At 27.2% G+C, this 22,242-nt stretch overlaps 1 protein-coding gene across 1 annotated transcript; it reads left to right on the plus strand.

Annotated features, from left to right (window-relative positions):
* Positions 1-2,079: 2,079 nt before the first annotated feature.
* LOC135922703 (RNA cytidine acetyltransferase-like) lies at positions 2,080-22,173 on the plus strand. The gene is made up of 24 exons (XM_065457139.1): positions 2,080-2,212; positions 2,255-2,346; positions 2,389-2,560; positions 2,602-2,724; positions 2,838-2,899; positions 4,459-4,573; positions 5,896-6,003; positions 6,397-6,530; positions 7,138-7,231; positions 8,267-8,365; positions 8,466-8,602; positions 8,949-9,212; positions 9,477-9,606; positions 10,797-10,913; positions 12,470-12,571; positions 13,109-13,183; positions 13,403-13,596; positions 17,883-17,992; positions 18,565-18,813; positions 19,477-19,652; positions 19,990-20,109; positions 21,399-21,503; positions 21,709-21,869; positions 21,975-22,173. The coding sequence occupies exons 1-24, from the start codon at positions 2,108-2,110 to the stop codon at positions 22,084-22,086; spliced, it is 3,156 nt and encodes a 1,051-aa protein (XP_065313211.1). The 5' UTR covers positions 2,080-2,107; the 3' UTR covers positions 22,087-22,173.
* Positions 22,174-22,242: the final 69 nt, after the last annotated feature.

A 22,242-nucleotide genomic window follows, 5' to 3' on the forward strand; every position in this document is an offset into this window, starting at 1 on the left:
AAAAATATATATATTAATCGTATTTATTTGATATAAAGTATCTTTTAAGTCTTTTGAACGTATAATCTAAAAAAAAATTTTGCTCTGGGAGGGGTCCAAACCCGAAAACCACGCCCGTAGCTACGCCACTGGGTTAAGCTAAAACTAAAATATTTTTATTAAAGGAGTAGGAAAGGGAAGGAGCAAATATTTTGTGCCATATTTTGAGCAGAAATTGCATATATCGATCAGATTTGACCGGAAAGTGCATATTTCGATCCCCTTTTGTCGTTTTTATGGCAAATGCAGATAATAAAGAAAATAAGAATTATAATTAGTAAATGACTAATTTATGTATTATTGATAATTCACTTAATATTAAAGGGTAAATTATGTAATGAATGGTTGTCCGCTAAATTAATATTGTTGTTTTATTCGAAGAGTTGTATTATTTGAAATCCAAAATTCACAAAATGTCGAATAATATTAATGGTGAAATAGAAAAAAATGAAGTTTGTAAGTTATAACATTCCAAAAATCGGTCTTTTTATGTTATATCATATTAATAAAAAATAATTCTCCAAGATAAAAGAATATAAGACTCATTCTGAGTCTTACAAATTATATAATTTAAAGTTAAATAGTGCACCGTTGTTACAAAAAAATGTATACAACAAAATAAAATAAAATGACTCCGATCATAATTCAATTCACTATTAAGTTTATAAAAAGGATCAAAAAGAATATGCAATATTAGGGATGAGAGTGCATTATTTGAGGACCGAGATCCCAAATGCTCTTTGTAGTTAAGGCCCTGAATATTATATATCATATTTAAAATCATTCCAACATAATTAAATTGTTAATTTGCTCATAATTTTTGTTTTATCTGTAATAAGATTTTGATAGTTTAGTTTAATTTTGGTGTTTACTTATAATTAATTATGTGTGTTGTGTATTATTAAACACTCTGGGGTGTATTAGATATAGTAATTTTAAACTAATTTGGTAAGTAAATTTTTTCCCTTACTGCAAAGTTAACTTATAGATACAAAAGATATCATAAAATATTATAAAATTATATTACCAAAAATAGAATTCTTCGTTCCATATACATATTACTTATTATAATTGTCAAACAACAGTTCCTTCTTCTTAAATTTTATATAGATACATATATACATATATACTGATAATATGATTCTTATACATATTCTTTCTCTCTACTTAAAAAAATTTATTTGGGAATATTTTAAATTTTTTGTCGGATATTATTCCGGAATATTTATATATTTCCCGAAGATTTTACATCGGAATAGGGTTTTTATTTGGATTAATTCGGTGTTTTTTTTCTATTTTACTTTTTTTAATTTTGTTTTTACTCTTCTTTATTTCAATAATTATTTTGATTTTGCTTTTTTTAATTTTGTTTCTATTTCATTTATAGTTTTTTCTCTTTAATTTCGCTTTAATTTCAATTTCATCTTATTTCAATTTTACTTTCTTTTATTTTGCATTTTTATTTTATTTTTCGGTATCTTATAACTCAAATTTAAATTTGATGGTGACTAAATAATTTTATGTTACCATTTCCGAATGTCAATTATATTGGCATATTTCGAATCATATTATAGTTCGCTCAACTATCTCTATTTATTAAGTTGAAACTAGGCAATTTGTTAATAGCCATTATTATTTTATTCCACGAATTAGACCATGTATGTTTTTCGTTTGACATTCACTTTGATACATAGGATTTCGAATCCCAACACCCTGTTTTCAATAATATGATAGTAACGGAGGTATTTATTGTATGAAGTAATAATGTAACACGGTATTAAAAAGTATATTCTAATAATATTACTAAAATTGGAACTCTTCTTTCTATGTGCATATTATAAATTATAATTATTAATCACCAATATAGTAAAGGAAAATATGAAATGATAATATGCTTAGGATTAATATTAAATAATACTTATTAAAAAAAACTGTATGGGCTAATTTAACGATTTGTAATTTTTATTATTACTATGATATATTTTTATCATATACCAGTCAGAGGTTAGCAAACAAAAAATGCATTTTAAACTCATCATCATTCATTCATAATATTTTACCCTAAAACATGAGGAAAAAAATCGACAATCGCATAAGAAATCTTATTGAAAACGGCGTTACTCTCGGACACAGGAGCCTTTTTTTTATAGTTGGTGAGAAAGCGAGGGATCAAGTTTATATATAGGCTAATTTACTAGAATCTTTATTTATACAGGTTGTCATCTTACATCACATATTATCAAAAGCTGTAGTTAAATCTAGACCTAATGTGTTGTGGTGCTACAAAAAAGAATTAGGCTTTAGCAGGTTTATTAGCATTTAAGATACCATAACTATTATAAATTTTAGTCATAGAAAAAAGAGGATGAAACAATTAAAAAAACAAATAAAAAATGGAAATATGGATATTAATGAAGATGATCCATTCGAATTTTTTATATCTTCCACGAATATACGTTATTGTTATTATTCAGAGACCAAAAATATATTAGGTAACACATATGGCATTTGCCTACTGCAGGTTTTATATTGATTATAAATGATTGTTTTAATATATTTTAGGATTTTGAAGCATTAACACCAAATATTTTGGCTCAAACAATTGAAACAGTTGAAGGGGGTGGATTAGTTATATTTCTCTTAAATAATATATTATCTCTAAACCAATTGTGCAATATGACTATGGTATTATTTTTTTTTGACATTTTTTAATTCATAAGGTGTATTTAATCTAATCAGTTAGTATAAATATATTGCTTTAAAATGTTTCACAATTTTAAATATTAAATTAATTTTAGGACATACATTCACGATATAAAACTGAAGCTCATAAAAATATTATATCAAGATTTAATGAAAGGTAAATACATATATTGGAAGATTTATTACTTTTATAAAAAAACATTCCATTTTTTAATACTTATTTATACTTTTTAAATTGTTACCAAACAAAACCTGAAAATATTTGACCTGTTTTTTCAGTAGCCTCCTATTATCTAAACATTTATCGACAAAGTTTTATGTATTTTTTATTGAATGATTTTAAGATGGAAACATATATGGAATTATTTAAAAAAAATGTAATTATCTTTATTTATATTAAAATATAGCATAATATCTAGAACAATTTTAAAATAATAAACTAAACTTTATTATTTGAAAATAATTTTATATTATAATGTTTAAGGAAAATTTGCTATAATTTTAAAACTCCTTACAAAAATTCTCATGAATTTTTTATTTAATATTGAACCTTTAAATTTTCTACATTTATAATTATTTTATGGTTAACTTAATGTGTGTTTGAAATATCAAAGCTTAATATAGAAATTTGAATAAAATTTTTAAAATGTAGATGACCTATGGGCTCAGTGTCATAACTATAGAGTATGATTATGAATCAGAATGCCCCCCCCCCCCATCGCAATCTAAAAATATTTACTCAATGAATATTTAATATGTAAAATTTTAATTATATATGGGAATTATTAAATTGGTCAAACTTTATAATAATAATCCAATTTCATAATTTTTTCTTGTTATAGTTTATTCAATTTAAATTGCTTGTTTACTTATTTTCAAACGATAAATTTGAATATAATTAAATTTCTAAATTTAATAGAAGCTAAATTATTTTAAAAAATATAACAAATATGAAATAGAATGCAAAAATCGCTTTATCAGCATTGCAATATATACTCCTAGATGAATGTTTATAATCTAATCCCATGATATTTTGATTGATTTATTCTATAAATAATTATTTTGCTTCTTTGAAAGAATTTATTTGTTTTTAATTATTTTAATTAATCGTCAAAACTTTAAATCGATTTAGGCTATTTAATCTACCTTGCTCGAATTGGTTGAAAAAAATAACGAAAAATGGGGCCTCGCCAGTAATCGAAACTCGAACCACCAACCCTTAGCTTCACATGACTGCAAGGCCACTCACTACCACCCATCATTTAAAAAAAATAACCATTTTTTTTTAATAATAAAATACTATTATTCAAAATTTAACTTCTTTATTTTATGAACGCATGTAATTCTCTAACACAAATTTTGACTCTTGCTACACTTTATTCCTCACGAAAAGTGAGTCATTGGCTGTTTCTGGCCCCATATTTCACCTTCATTAATAGTGCTTATTCTCAATATTTTAAAAAAAGGATACTCAATCTTGTTTAAAATTGAGGCGATATGGAATAAAATCACAAACTTATTCCCCATTTTTTGCGATATGATATTTGACGCAACGATAAAATCGCGCTAATTTAAACTATATCAGTTGAAAAATTTTTATTATTTGCGATTCAACGCAGCTTTAAAATGGCCGTACTATAAGGCTCGAAAGTTTATAGCGCATCAATCATTTATAATTCAATTTTTTTAAAAATAATTTATTCATTTTGTCGTCAGATTTTTATTGTCATTGACCACATGTAAAAGATGCTTGGTATTAGATGACAAGCTTAATATAATACCCATATCATCAAACATTATCAACATAGAAAAGTTGCCTCCTAAACCTCAGGTTTTAAATTATTATTATAATTTTTTTTTTTACTTTACCGTTTTTTTACATCTTCATTAAAATTAAATGTATTTAAGTCTGGGTATTTTAAATCTAATATTCCGAATTCGAATAATAAATTATTCGTATTTATTCCAATGTCAAATAATAAACTATTCATATTTATTCTAATATCAAATAAGAATAGTAAATTCGATTAAACGTAAAAATTCGAATAATGAATTATTCGATTTATAAATCGAATATGAATAATTTATTATTCGATACGTTTGAGTATGCCTAACCATGCCCAACCTTTAGAAGAAAATCTCAATATTAGATAATATTTATAAATACATCCTAAACCGTCAGTTCATAATGGTTTTTAAAAAAATTTTTTACCTTAAAATGATTAACTATGGTTTTTTATTATGAAAATAGAATATTATATCATTAATTCGTTCTAATTCAATTTATTTAAAAAAAAATATATATCAGAGACCTGCAGAGGTATCATTTGCTCAACCTGGCCCAGCTAAGATTTTTTTAAATAAAAATTTTTTCGGCCATTTATTTTTAATTTTTATAACTAATAATGACCACGTAAAATATTCGGCTTTAAAATATGCGGCCCGGCCCGAGTATTTTTTTTAAAAAAGAAAATTTTAGGCACGGCCCGGGTATATTTAAAAATTAAAATACGGCCTGACCCGTGTACCCATCCCGGGTCTGCAGGTCTCTAATATATATATATTTAAAATCTTTATTTTTAAATTTAAATAAAAATTTTCGATAAATTTTTTTTATTATAAATATTTAAAAATTATATTCCATATCTATAAAAAAATAAATAAAACAATATTTAAAAAGAAAACCAAAAAAAATTTAGGTTAATTCGGCGGGGCCTAATTGCCCATGTATAGATATACTGTTGATTGTATGTTTGTTGGTTATTATTATGCTACTTAATTAATTATTTTCTTATTCATTTTATATATAAAAAAATATATTCGATTAGTAGGGAGTCAATATTTAAAAAAAAATGTATATTATGATTAATTTAAAAAATTTTAAATTTATACCAATCGGAACGAAATCAAAAAGAAACCTTTATTAATTTTTTGAAAGCGGAACAGACAGATCTAAATTTTTATCATAATCAACGAAATAAAATTAAACGTTTTAAAATTGTAAACTTAAAAAAACCTATCCATAATACTTTTAACGGTTTGACACCCTAATTTTCAATATGATTTGAATTGACGCGTGACATTACTTAAAAATATTGAGTGTAGAATTTATTATGGCCAATCAATTTGCTCATTATTTTTCTTATATAAAAGGAAGAAAATTTACCGATGAATCAAATCGAATTAAAAAATCTAGTGGAGTCTTTTCAAGATGTTCAAACTACTGGGCCCATATTGAAGCTTACCAAAACTTTAGATCAGGTTCGTTGTTCTGTAATGAGGAGTGTTTATAATAAAAAATGATATGATTATTAAAAACCATTTTTAAAAAAAAAATATTTCTTAACCATAACCCTTATTTCTCAACCATTTAATTAACCCTAACCCATATCTAACCTTTAATCCTACTACTCCTTATACGTCAGATACTTGTTTAATTTTAAATATAATTCATCCAATTAAAAAAACCTCCTTCAGTTGAACATTCCTTGAGTTGAGCTATTATCCTAAAATAAAAAATGGTTCATTTATTCATGAATTGGAATTTAATTTTCATATATATTAATTTTTTTAAAAATATGATTTTAAAAATATTTAATTTAAAATGATAGTAAATTTTTTTAAAAATTAATTAAAACAAATTTTTTTTTTCAGGCAAAAGCGTTGCTAAAATTTGTAGATATAGTATCCGAAAAAGTTATCAAAAGCACGATTTGTCTTACCGCGTCTAGGGGTAGGGGTAAATCGGCCTGCTTGGGTCTATCCATCGCCACCGCTATCGCTTATGGGTAAAATAAAGAATAAAAATGACAATACCCCTTCCCCCCTCCCATACCTCCCCCACACTCCAATTTAAGATGGCTAAAATATTTAATATGGTTCGTTCGTGTAAATAAATTTTATGTTTTTTAAAATTATTTTGGATTTTATATGCCTTTTTTATTTTACCATAAGTAAATATGTTTTTAAAAAATGGTAGATTTTAGAATCTTTTAATTTATAATTTCTGCGATATATACCTTTTATTTTTATCCCTTAAAATTTATCACCCCTCGGCATCTTATGTAACCTATATTTAAATATAATTAGTGAAGCTCATAAACCGCTCCGCTCCATATTTCCTAAAAAAATTCCCTAAAAAGCGGTTGGCTGCACTCAGATTAGCCTTAGAAACCTAATAAAGTCTAGTTATTTTATTTCGCGAATATCGGTTTATATCAAACCTAACCGGTAACTATTTGGTTAATAAAATAATTAGATTCCAATATGACCAAATTCGATCTGAATGCCGTTGGCTCTTTTTTTGGTTATTTTTTTTTCGGGTGGAGAAGTTAAACAGGGTTAGTTGACTTTTGCTATATATATATAACATATATATATTTTTTTTAAATAAAGGTATTCCAACATATTCGTCACATCCCCAAATCCGGAAAATTTAAAAACGCTCTTTGAATTCCTTTTGAAAGGTTTTGTGGCATTATCCTACGAGGTATTTACCACAAAACATTATTTATTTTTTAATCTGATTCAACTGATTCAAGCAACATTTTTTTCTATTATTCATATAATGTAATTTTCAAATACTTAAATTATTTATTAGCTTTAATCCTTTTCAATTTTTTTACCCTAATGAATATTATGATCATTAAACATATAAGTTTTGGTATCAGCTGATATTTTAAATTTTGGCCGATACTCAAAAGTGTTAATTAATTGTCATAAATAAAATAACTTATTTTAAGCCTACATTAGGCGGTGTCCAAAATATCAAAAAATTCGATTCGTAAACTTTTGAAACCTATCGAAAAAGAAATAATAAGCTTATTTTTATTATAAAAATAAAAACATGCCCCCAAAATATAATTCTGGAAAATTTCAAAAAATTTAACACGCGATTTCATTAAAATTTTAAAACCTTTTATTCCCATATTAATTATAAATGATAAATGAATATATTAAAAATGATAATAATATTTATGAATTACATTCCGCCCCTAATATACCAAACATATAATTAGGGGCTTCTACCACCCTGGGAGTATTACACGAGATCGTCATTGAAATTGAATAAGGGTATGGGGTTTAGTTTTGATTGGGAATACGTTTTTTTCAAATTTTGTATTAGAAGGGTGTAGAAAATAATAAAGGATAGGAGGGATGGGTATCATCATTGACTTAATCCCACCCATATAATATTTTGGGCATTAATAAAACTAGTCTCATCTTTGTGACATTTTTTTAAAATATTTATAGTTATTTTTATTTGAAAAAAATAAATAGAGGTATAAACATATCAATATTCCTTTGATAACTTAATTAATTCGCATATTTGGATCTAAATTTAATTTTAGTATTTCTATTTGTGGGTCTGACGACTCCAAAAAGAGAGAAAAATTATTTCAAGTTTACGAATAAATATAAGGAGTTAGATCAATTCAAAATTAACTTTTTTTTCTATTTTAGCTGCCAGGAATCAAATAAAAAAATATTGTATTTAATTAATTTTTTTAAATCAATGCTTCAGGAACACATAGATTATGAAACAATTAGATCCAGTAATTCGGAGCACAACAAAAATGTGATTCGGATAAACGTGTTCAAACGGCACAGGCAAACTATCCAAGTATTTTTTTCTTTCTTCCTATATATAAAGAATAATATTTTTTATTTTTTTTCTTCATATTCCTTAAATCCTTCATCTATATTTTTAATTATGATTTAAGTATGTATCACCAAACGAGAGCGAAAAATTAGGACAATGCGAATTATTGGTGATAGATGAAGCCGCTGCCATTCCACTACCTACCGTGAAAAAAATGCTCGGCCCTTACATCTGCTTTATGTCTTCAACCGTTAGTGGGTAATTTTTTATAATGTTGTTGGGAATGTTATTCTCAAATATTTTTTAGTTTATTATATTTGTATCTGCGGGTGGAAAAGACTTAACCTCACTTCTCATAAAAAATATATATTAGGAAATGGATTAGAACGCTGATAAATCTACGCCGATCTCAAGAACCGTGCGACTCTAAAAATAATACAGCATTTCTTATTTTTTAAAAATATTATCTTCCAGAAGAGGAGTACTTATCTAATCAAAATCTTTATTTTACCTAATTTTATCTTTCTTATATCTTTTTCAAAAAATAAGTGCTCATGCGTAAACCCCGTTTATTTTCTTATCGCATATACAAAATTAATTAAAGTTATGAAGGCACGGGCCGATCCTTATCCCTTAAACTTTTCAAACAATTGCGTCAAAAATTTGCAAAATCGTCCTTACCAAATCCCATAGCCAATAGCGACAATTCCCTCAACTCTTTTCACGAATTAAAGCTGTCCGAGTCTATAAGATATGGCCAGGGGGACGATGTGGAAATCTGGCTCAACGATGTATTATGCTTGTCTAATAAGTTTGCTCCAGAGACTAAACAGGGGGCTTCCAATTTATCCGAGCGAAATAACAATGGGTAAATACTAAATATATTTTTAGATTATTTAAGAAAGAAAGAGATAGAAAGTAGTTTAAAATATGACTAAAGAAGAAGATTAGGGGGAGGGAGTTGGTATATGTTAAATTAGAATTTAAATGTTGTACTCTTTAAAAATAAAATAAGTTTAATCTTCTTTTTTTTTCTTAATACACCATCATTGGGATGGTTGATTGATTATGTATTCTATAAGTTTAATATGATAAATTTATTAAAAGGATTATTATAATTTACGATGATTAGATACATATGTCCACCACCCGATATGTGCGAATTATACATGATAAATAGAGACACGCTATTCTCATTTCACATGGCCTCCGAGGCATTTTTACAAAAATTGGTTGGTATATACGTGGCGTCACATTATAAGGTAGAATTAATTATTTATTTTTTTAACAAAAAATAAATATACATTCACGAGCTTCTACTTATTATTAGGCTTTTGCCTTTTAATTTGAACGGTTATAATTTAGTGATACTATATATCAAATAATTCTTCTTTACTATCATTTCACACCACTAATTAATTGGGCTGTGCCGATCCATAAATTTTTCACGGAATCGATATTTCCGGATATTACTATAAAACCGAAATGATAACCGGTCCGATATTTATATTGATTTTTATTTACTATCTTTGAACCAATGTCATAAAAAGATTAATATTTCCTAATGAAAAATCAATTGATTTTCACTAATGATTAAGTTTGATTTGTATTTTTTAATCTCCAAGAGTTAATCATCTTATTTAAAATATGAGGAGTGTTTATAGAATGTAGTTTTGCACGGCTCTATTGATTTGATTTTTATAAATGGCTAATTTATGAGCTGACATAATGTTACCTTACCTAAGCTTCGAAATTTCGCCAAGAGACAAACCCTTTTGTCATCTTTGAGCAAAATTTCAATACTCGGGTAATTTTATTTTGGCTAAAATCTTGAAGTAAGCTTTTTCTAAAATCTATGTTTAAACCCTTTTCTTGTTGCAGATAAATTTAACAAAAAATTATACCAAATTTTTAGCTACGTTATCTTATAAAATAATTCAATTTTTTTTTAAACATCACAAATAAATTAAAATTTTAAATTCCTTTTATTAGTATATTATTATGAAATCATGTATAAAATAAAAAATAATTTTATATACAATCATAAAATAACCCAAAACAATAAAAATCTCTTACCAGGATCGATTTATTAAAATATCGATCATCTTGTATTTTTCAAAAGCGCGAAATATCTGTCACCATCCTATATTTAATATTGGAACAGCCCTACTAATTATAATAAATAAATTTGAATTGTGTCATTATTTTTTTTATAAATGTATTTATGAATTATACAAATGCCTCACGACGAGTCGTCATTTTAATAAAGATAGCTACTTATTAATCGCCATTTTACTGTGGGCCACGTGTTTCTTTTTTTTACATACTTACCCAGTTACTACACTGTTAAATTATTTCAAAAACGAGGTTATGTTTTTTATATGTGATCAATTTTATTTAAAAAATGCATAATGTCATTATTTTAATAATATTATTTAAAAAATGGTTACAGAATTCCCCGAACGATTTACAAATGCTATCAGATGCTCCTGCTCACCAAATATTCTGTTTGCTAGGTCCTTACGATCCGGCCAAGCCTAGTTTGCCAGAAATATTATGTGTTGTACAGGTTTTACGATTTTTCTTTTTTTTTTAAAATACAATTTTGAACCTTTTAAAACTAATAAATTGTTAGCGAGTAACGAGTTTGTTTGAATGTGTCAGTTTTACCCCCTGTCTACAGAAATTTCCTATAAAATATTTTGGATCAAATTTGAAGTGAGTTGATTGAGATTCTAATTGCTTATGGTGTTTAGAACTAGTTATATATTGAATATGTAACAACCTTTTAAAAATAAAAGAAAAGTTCCACATATGGGAAGAAGGTATTTGGAATTATGTTGAAAGTGGAAAAATGGTGTATGTTAAATATGAACCCAATATCAAATATGGAAACAATGCATTGCTGTAGAAAGGATCTTGAATACTTTATGGAACATTTTTGTAGATATGCAATATATGAGAGTCCATATTTAACAAATAAGAAACTAGGCATTATAAAACAATTAATGCTTGTTAATATTCGATTAGCTTTAACATATCAAAAATGAATTTATTCTTCAAATTTGTTTGACCCACCCCATATGGTCCCAATCATCACAATCCCAATTTTATTAAACAAAAAAAATATTACTCAAATTATGTGTTTTACAGATATTCTGAACCCCCACAATCCCAATATATTACACGGAATTATTTTTATAAGCAAATATTCACAACCTGAGTTGTTAATATTATATACATATACAAAAGTATCGTATCTATATTATATCTAGATACATTTTTAGCTGTATCGATATATACATATATTTTGTTATTTTATTTTACACTTTTTATTGTATATTAAAAATATTTAAATTTAGTATCATATTGCAATTTTTAAATTTGTTTAACGAAAAGATTATTTAACTCACCTATGGGTAAAGTTTACATTTAAAAAATATAGATTTCTATGTGTCACCCTAAGAGAAGGATAGTTTTTCATATGGGCTATACCTATATAGGTCACCTATTTTAAAGGTCAATATTGATTTTTTCCCAATGTTTTATTGAAAGCATATAGACTATTAGCATATTATTTAAACAAGTATGGTGTAACCGATTATTTTGTTCGTTATCTTCGTTTGAAGAGGAAAACGATTACAGATCAGAAATTGAACGTTCACAATCAATTTTTCATTTACCTAAGTTGCTTTACCCGTAAACTAGAGATTAACCAGTTTCCTGAGCTATATAAACAAATATCTAGTGTTTTTAAGCGGCCCGATTCGGGCGATTTTTGCAAAAGACCCGTTTAAGATTTTAGCAAAATAATGTTATGTAAGCCTCAAGATTTGGCAAATAAAGGTTCAAACCTTTCTACTATCTATGAGCAGAATATCTATACCTACATAATATTATTTTAGCTAAAATCATAATAGGGTCATTTTTAAAAATCGATTCAAGTCGGGCAAGCTTAAAAACACTTTTAATATCTAATACCCGCAATTCCAATCTATTATAAGAATAGGTATACATACCCGCGGGCTATTGGTAAAATTTAATCGAAAGCCAGATAATTCATTCTTTCCCTCGTGTGTGTTTAATCTACTAACGTTATTTGCAACTTTTTTTACACTATCAAAGGTATGCTTAGAAGGTGAATTATCGAAAGAATCTGTGATCGATAATTTGGCAAGAGGTAAAAAAGCTTCTGGAGATTTAATACCTTGGAACATATCGCAACAGGTTTGTTCTGATATTATATAAAAAAAAATTTTAAAAGAAGACCAATATTATTTTAGACAAAATTCCTTTTATATAAGGAAAAATTTAGGACGGGCGGCTGATATAAAATAAATTTTTTTAAAAATTAAGAATAAATTGCCCAACATTTTTCTTCGCTATAAACTAAAATAAAATTTTTTTTAGGAAAATCTCGTTCAGCACCTTGTATTAATAATCTTAATTTCTGCGTCTATTCATTATTTTATGATTATAACTTTATTATAGGAAAGCCATTTTTTAAAAAAAAACAGCTTTAATAATGAATGTTTCGGAGTTTTTTTATATAATGGAATCATCTAAGGATACGATTTTGTTGGTCCTAACTTAATTAATATATAAAAAAAATAGAATTGGAACTAGGTAAAAAAACGAAAATATTAATTTATCCTAGAACTCTCTAATAGACAATTAACAATCGGTTCTTATATTAAAACCTTTTTTTAAATGAGGATTCGTGAAATATAATAATTTTAATTTAAAAAAAAATATATACATTAGTTTCAAGATTACGATTTCCCTCATCTAGCAGGTGCTCGTATTATTAGAATTGCAACTCATCCCGATTATCAACGGGTTAGCAACAAATTTATTAATTTGCAGAGATGGAATAAGTCGAAAATATTTAACATAATGGCTCAAAAACATTTTAAACAGGAAGTTAGGTGGAATATTTGTTCCTTTAAATTAATGACAAAAAAACATGAAAAGTTAATGCCATTCCTTTGTCATTGCATAATTTTTTTATAAAAAACAATATTTATTTCCTAAAAAATTTATACTAATCTTCATAAGATGGGCTATGGCAAAAAGGCCCTTCAAATGTTGACGAGCTTTTACGAAGCCAAAATCATATCCTTAAATAATCGAGAACGCCAATCAATTCGGGAAAATGTTAAAATTTTGGATGATGAATCTGGGACCGAATTAAAGCCCAAAACGCACTTACCGCCTTTACTCTCTAAGTTATCGGAATGCGACCCTATTAAGTTAATTGCTCTTATATTATAATTTTTTGACGAATCAGAAATTTCATTTTAGATAGCACCTGGAGACTTGGAAGACCACCATTTTTTTCTTATTCAAAATTAATATTTAGCGGGTACCTGTCAGAGGGTCGAGATTTAGGCCCTCATGGATTTGGGGAAAATTTTTTTCATTTTCAAGCTCTACTTGGGGATTTTCCCAACCATATATTTAAAAAATTTTTGTTTTTCTGAATAAATTCTGGCTGTAATTGATCCAAAAGGAAAATTGAAATTTGAGCAATTTTCCAATTAGCTTAATAGATATATTTAATTTTTTTTATATAAAATATAAAGTTTCGGTTATTAAATTTGTCCCCGGTTTGGAGAATTCCGGTTCTGATACCGGTTTCGAATTCCGCTTTAAGGGCAAGTAAATAAAGTTCATTCTACCAGCTTGATGCCGTTATCTGACGAATGTTTATTAATCGATTCTAACCCACCCCACATATCTTATTCACAAAACATACCTTTTTTTAGGTCGAATATTTATTGTATCCCTTAGAATACCACTTTGCTAGCTTTCAAAACCCTCAATTTACTAATTACCACTTTTTTTAAAATATTTATAAGCCCCACTCTGATTTGTAAAATAATACTATTTTGACCGGGCCAGGTCTTTGGTATGCAGTTAAAAAAAATGCTTGTATAAAGCAAACTATTAATACTTATCTTATCTAGCACGTTGGTCATGGACCTGCCCAAAATAAGTGTATGTTAATTATACGAAGGCCCATCCTCCATATAATTATGCTGATTTTTTTTTATCAGGGATACCAATAAACCTTGTAACCCAGATATATAGTTATATAAGAGTGAAATCACCTAAGCTATATCGTATTTAGCAATGAGTATAGTAGTGAAAGAAGTAAAATATAATAGGTCCTCCTTCCAAATATACTGATAAAAATATAAGCAAATAAGTTTATTATAATTATAATTAGATTTTTTTTTATAAGATCAAATTAAAATATAATTAAAACAATTTTATTGAGTTACCAAATAGGACCATAATTATATCTAAAAAGATTTAATAGGCACGGCCTTAATTATATATTTAGTCAATGGCGACACCAACGCTACACAGCTATAAACCATGTAGTAAATCGAGGTTTAGGAACCGCCCACATTTCGAACCATCTTGAACCCACAGATTTATCTAAAGTAGATGGCTTAAGATCTACAACCAGAAAATCACTAATATGGGGCAGCACATGCATCTCTTTATTCTTTTCAAACTTATATATCAATATACTAATACAGACAGAAATTAAAAAAGATTAACAAATATAAAAATTTTAGCAACTTCATATTCACTCCAATAGTTACTTCCACAAATCCATTTTTCTTCATTAACATATAAGTTTATTAAATTTAGTATAATTATTTATATCTTTAACGATCAATAAACTGAAACTATTAGGTCCAAAAAGTAATAGGAGAAGATGTTTAAAAATATAACTATAAACAATAAAAAATTTACATTCGCCATCAACAATCATCCTTAGATGATCATAAATTAGGTTCACAATCCTCTTAAATAAACGTCTATTTGTCGAGCCAAGTCCCATATCTGTTAAGGATTTATAAATCTTGCCAAACCAAATATTCTTAGAAAGGTTTAATGGAGGTCTCTTTTGGGAAGATTTTGTAGAATGCTTGATAGATAAGATTATTAGGGGCTTGTTTAAGGACATGTCCCATTAATTCTATTTTACTGTATTATACTAACTTATAAACTGAAAGATTATTACATTTCCAATAGAGATTTTTATATGAAAGGATAAAAGTATCCGAGGCGTTTGTTAATAAATGATTGCATCTTCTTACTATGAGAAACAGCAATATTCCACGTCTCTATTCAATAGAAAAGCGAGGAAAGGGCTAAAATTTTAAATAATCGAATCTTCAAAGGAATAGATAATTGGTTTGAGGACCATATATTCATAAATGACCTGTATTTAAATCTGGCTTTGTTTAGTTTAGCCATCATATCCTGTTTCATTTGACCTTTATTGTCTAGGATAACTCCAGGATATCTCATGCAGATAACCTCTATAATATCATCATCTCCTATTTTTAAGTTATCATGGGTTAATGTATTGGCAGAGGTCAATACCTTAGTTTTCAAGCCTTTAGATGTAAGCCAAAAATCCTAGATTCAATGATTATATGGTTGACTAAGTATTGAAGTTTGGACATAGTAGTTCCAGTTAGACATAATATCATCTGTAAAGGACAAAATATTTATATCTTCCACCGCGATTTCTTCCTTTCTAGATGTTTTTACTTTTTTAATAATAATATCAATGATGAAGTTGAATTATAGCGGGGATAAAATAAAACCTTGTTCAAGTCCAATTTAACCTAAATTTTATGGGATTTCCTACTAACGTGATAAATTTGAGCTGAATAATTTTAATATAAACTAATTTAAAGTTTTAACAAATGAGTAGATGTCCTTATCTCCTCCAATGCTGCCCACAATCTCGTATGGATAATAAAATCAAATTGTCCAATAAATAGTTGATTCTTTCTTATTTGAACCCTCTCAATTTCAATTTTTAGTGCCAAAATGGCCTCAATGGCATATGACTCTTTCTAAATGAGACCAATAAGACCACATAATCTGGTTAAATTATTGACTTTAATCTATTTGAAATATGTATTTTGTATACCACTGAATTTAGTGAAATACCTCTCCAGCCTTTAAAATATTTAGGATTTTTTTTACCTTAGGAAAGTTAATTGAAATTGTTGTGAACCAATTGGACCAACATGTTCCCTTGTCCAAACTCTTGTCATAATTGGGAGGAAAATTTTTTGAAAAGTTCGCTATATATACCAATGGCTTTTTAGTTAATTTATTATACCAATTGATTCCACTTTAGTTCGAGGTAACAGCCTATCTATATTTATGTTTGGAAGACGTGTAAGTTGGAGCTTTGAAGGTAATTGAGAGTGAGCAGAAGGGGAATATGGAGATTGGTGATTAGAGTAGATGATAATATCATGTCTTCTGTTAATATTTGTTAGTATGTTGGGAAGTTGAAGATAATAGGGAGTAGGAATGACAATATGATGTAGATGGGAATGTCCAATCATTGGTAATGCTGATTAATATATGGGGGTACTCGTTTACACTATGCATTTTTGCATAATATGAGTTTCAGATTGTCATCTCATTTGCTCGTGTGGGTTTGGAATAACTTATTATTATGAGTAATCTTCGAGAAAAGCTCCTTAAATGATGTAAAGGATTTTAGTAGTTAAAAACTTTGTATGAATCATTTAAGTTTGAATAAATTTTGTATTAGGAATTTTCTCCAAAAAAGTTCTTTTAGCTCTCTTCAATCTGTGGCCAATGTTTAAAGGATATATTTGCCTCTGCTTCTTCTGTAGTGATCGGCCCCTATAAGACTAGCAATTAGATTTTTAGATTCCATCGAAATCCAATCTGGGTATATGCCCTGAATTGGTAAAAAATTTGTTGCTGATTTTGTAAAAATTTTAGTATTTCTTCAAAGATTATTAGTGCTTATGTCTCCCTGCAAGTTGTTTTTGGTTTGGATACGATCCCTAATTTGTTCCACCTATTTCCCCTTAGTATTTTGACCATTCAATAATGCATTTATCTAGTTTCACTCTTTTAACATTTTTTTTTTATTATTCACTTTCTTCCTTTTTTATTTTAGGAATCTTCAGGTAGCACATAACAATTTTGTGACCTTATTAAATAAATATAGATTCTGCAAAATTTATTCATTTTTTATTAAAATAAAAATACATAAAATGAAACGAATGTATAATTTTAATATTGTGAGGGGGGGGGGGATATTTGGACCTGACCCCAAATTTTACCCTGTAGTTACACTTCTTGTAATAACTGATAAGTACTTTTTGTAATAGAAAAAAAATATTTTATAGGCCTCATATCGTATGCGGAGCATTATCTGTTCTATATCCACCTTTTGCAAAATGCATATTTTTTGATAAATCAATTCCTTCTTATAAACAAAAGAAAAATGTTATAATATTTATTTTCCAATATTATTTGCGTCCTATTGTGATCTCCCATTTAAAATAAACAACCCGATTAAGGTTTTAAACAATAATATTATGTAAGCCTTGATATTTTACTCATAGGGTGTCAAGGATATATATAATCCATCAATATTTGTCTTGAGGGAATTTTTCAAAAAAAAGAAAAGGAAAGATAATATTTTGGTTTATTTTACACATATTCGCAGATTAGATTATATGGGAGTATCTTATGGCCTGACTAGCGATCTTCTAAGATTTTGGAAAAGAACCGGTTTCGTTCCGGTTTATTTGAGGCAAACGGCCAACGAATTAACAGGTTTTAAATTCTATTATAAAATTTTGCTTAATATTTTGAATCACTTTTTTTCCTCAAGTTATGATGTTTCATATTTTAAAGCGGACGCATGCTACTAACGGTCGCTTCATAAATAAAGGGAAGTGCTTTGACTTGCCTCATTTATAGTTAGTCCTAAATACCCTGAATGCATAACCAAATATATAATGTTAAATTATACAGATAAGATCTATCAGTGAATTACCTATTCCTTCAGTGGCAGTTCGGTATTCCGCGCTTACTGTACATGAGTATTTAGACCTTATTTAGAATAGCAAGGCTTATTGGATTAACTATAACATAGCTACATTATTTTGTAATTTGAATAGCGGCATAAACCTACCACACTATTCTTGCTATTACAGTAGCGACCTTATAGAGGACCGTTTGTGTTCCTCTCAGTATTAATATTTATGATTTATAAATGTTCTACTTTTTAATATTTAACGAGGTATTGTTGCAAGGGGGGAGGCTGAAATCTCATCCTAACTAACGCAATACATTCTTTATTGAAATGTATAAATACCTATTAATAATTAATACGTTTTAAAAAGGCGAACATTCTTGCATAATGCTTAAACGTTTGATCTCTTCCTCTAGTCTAAACGGCGCCCACAAAACTAACGATTGGTTAAACAACTATTTTCGCGACTTTAAACGACGTTTTATAAGGTTGTTATCCTTTCAATTCCGCCATTTTTGTCCACAAACTGCATTGTCACTCATGCAAAATCCCAAAGTAATTTTGTTAGAAAAGGATGAAGAAAGAGAAGAATCAACTAAGGAAGCAGACGAAGTCAAAGGTTTTTTTTATATAGATACTTTAATATTTTATAAAAGTAAAATATTAGTGTTATAATTAGAGATTAGCAAAAGTAGACTCGGTTCGAACCCTATTTCTTTAAAAAAAATCGGGCCGGTCGGGTTGGGCCTTGGATTTTTTTAAAAATATATCTAAATTTATAAATTTTATGATGAGTTTCTTAGTTATATTGAAAATATTTGATTTTATTTATAGAAACTAGACGCCATATAAAATATAATTATTTAGAGTAATTATAAAAATTAATTTCTATATTTAAATAAATTCGTGCCGAGCCGTTAAATTTTTTAAAAAAATTTCGGGTTTGGACCGAGGCGGCAAAACTTTATAAAAAATTTCGAGCCGGGCTGAGCTTGAAAAATGGCCTGACGCAGATCACTAGTTATTATATTGGCTAAAATTTATATATTAACTTTATTTTTGTTAAATAATAATATATACTAAATTTATTGAATATAATTTATTCTCTTGTTGAAATAATATTACAATTGATTTGTTCTTTTGATAATTTTTTAATAATATAATGCTCGATATAATTAGTTTCAAATTGTTTTGAAAAAATTTAGAATTTAACATAGATATGTTAACTTTTAGATTTGCATACTAAAATTTTTTTATTGTCATTTTACTAATTTGAAAAAAGGCCCGTTAAACTACCTAGAACTCATCCACCATTTTACCCTTTCTGACATTAAACGGCTCACCATGTATTCGCAAAATTTGGTGGATTATCATTTGATCATGGATCTGATCCCCGTGATAGCTCAGTTCTATTTTACTGACAAATTATTGGATTTGCAACTCACTTTGGTGCAACAGGTGTGAAAATATGATTTATATTGAAAGCGATATGAAATCTTATTCAGTTTGAAATGCTCTTCATAATGAAAATTTTTTTTTGAGAATGCTTAAGCAAATTTTAATTAAAATTCCAAATACTTTATAATTTTTATCTATAAAAAAATCTTTTATGAAGAAATCATAATTTTTTAAAAAAAAATCAAAGATTTTTTTGCTCAAAAATTTTTAAAAAAACATCTTTGAGGATTTTTTTTTCAATCTCTGTTCTTATTTAATACTACGATTTAAAAAAACCTTTTATTATATTTAAAACAATTTAAATTCTAATTATTTTTTATATTTTTACGTTGGAAAGTCGATATTGGTAGGAATAGGTTTGCAACACAAAACCGTAGATAATTTGGAAAAAGAATTAAATTTACCATCAAGCCAAATATTAGGATTGTTTAATAGACTAATTAGGCGCATATCAAGTGTAAGTTATTTTTTCACTGACTTCCGCTTTTATTTATCTTATTGACTATGTACAAATTTAAATCAGTCCGTCCCATATTTTTTAATTACATATACGTTGTACTTCTATGCATTCCCATTATATGAGTTAAGATATTAATGACATTTTTGAGGAATAGTTTGTGATTTGCGTTTCCTATTTGGGCTAAAAATTTTTCTTTGGCTCTTTTTAACTTAGTTTTTGTAATTTTTCCATAGTTTTTGAGTTTGTAATGTTTCTGAGGTAGAGGGTATCCTCTTTTGTTTATGAGACATTTATTTGTTTATAGTCATCTGTTTCTTTTATTTTATTTATCTATTTTTCTCTTCCCTAGTTTCTTTGGTCTCTCTAATATGTCCGCCCCCTCCATAGACTAATATAGAAATAGTGGATGTGTCCTCAGTCTAGAAATTACCTATTTCTCTCTTATCTTTCATACTTTTTGTATACATTTAAAAGTTTCCACTCGCCTTTGTATTCTAATTTCTCTTCTTCTTTGCAACTACTTCCATTATTAAGTATATTTCTTAAATACATTGTGACTACATTTACCCTATTAATCAATAATTTACATACTAAGTGATAAAAAAATTTTTTTGAGAATAAATTAGTTAGAAATGTTATCTAGACCCTTATATTCTTTTTGTACAAAACGCATCATTGAGCCTGAGGACAGCTAAAATAAAATTTAATAATCCTTGCCTAACCATAAAATGATCACAATTTAAAACTGGGACTAGCAGCATAAAAATAAATATGCCCAGGCTTGATCCAAAAAATTTACGGCTATATCTAAATGAATGCAGGGGGCAGGAGCGATTTGTATCCATATATAGTTAAGAAATAATAGTCTGGGATAGTGCCTCCATTTCACGTAGAAGCTGCCTTATAGATTTCATCGTCCTTGGCGCTATTATCTTAGAAAATATTGAAATCATTTTAAAATGATGTTTTTTTTATTTGTCATTGTTATCATTTTGGGATCAGAAAGATCTAGATTAAATCATTTTAACATTTAAGCCTGAGACATCTTTTAAAATGTTAAGATCTAAGCATTTTAAATATATGACTGAAATTAATTTCTAGTCAAAAGTAGAAACAAGGTCTGTTATTTAAATTATTTCCATTCCCACCTGAAAAATTTATTTTTAAATATAACAGCACATATATATATTAAAATTATTCTGACCGATATTTTTAATTTTTTTTTATATCCATGCAAGGCTAAGTTAATATATGAATTTCATTCTATCCCTCTCTTTACTTTTTAGTATTTAAATTCCATTGTTGAAAGATCGATTGACAAACAATTGTTTCAAGATATGGATAAAGAAATTATCATGGAACCCACCAAAATGGACCTAAAAACAGAATTGGTTTATATTATTTAATTTAAACTTTCATATAATTTTTGGTTATATTTATTTTTATATATCTCACGGGCATTTTGTAATAGGTTGGTTAAGCTTAATTTTTTTATTAACATAGAATTTTAAATATTTTTTATAAGTACAATGTTTCTACACGCTTAAATATTGTTTTTCTGAAATAAAACTTCTCTTATGCATAATATATATTAAGGATTTGATGGCTAAAGAAATAAAGCACAAGCAAGAATGTGAAAAAATGAAACTTTTAAACCAAAATTTTGGACGCTACGCGATTAAGGGTAGTGAACATGAGTGGGACATGGCTCTTGTCGATGTCAAAGATACGGAGTTGAATATTATAAGTGTTGGAAGGTTATTTTTATTTTTTTAAATAAATTCGTCTATTTAATATAAATCTCCTTATTGAGTAGTTGGGAAAATGGATAAGTTTTTTTAAACATTTTAATTTTTTTTTAGCTTACAAAAAACCGAAAGGAAAAAGGTTCTGAAAAAGGAGAGGCATTTGAACAGTGGAAATATCGAAAACAAACATAAAAAGAAGAAAAAATTTAAAAAAATGATGGACTGAATATCAATTAGATTATATATGTATATATCATATAAAATTATGTTTTATATATTTCTGAATTTGAATGATGGAACGATTTAAAATAAAAAAATATTTAAAAAATAATTTAAAGCTTTGCCAATTTTAAGTTTATAAAGCCAATCCCTTTTCAATAAA

This window comes from Gordionus sp. m RMFG-2023, chromosome 1, assembly GCF_954871325.1.
Source record: "Gordionus sp. m RMFG-2023 chromosome 1, tfGorSpeb1-WG-v2, whole genome shotgun sequence".
NCBI lineage: Eukaryota > Metazoa > Nematomorpha > Gordioida > Chordodea > Parachordodidae > Gordionus > Gordionus sp. m RMFG-2023.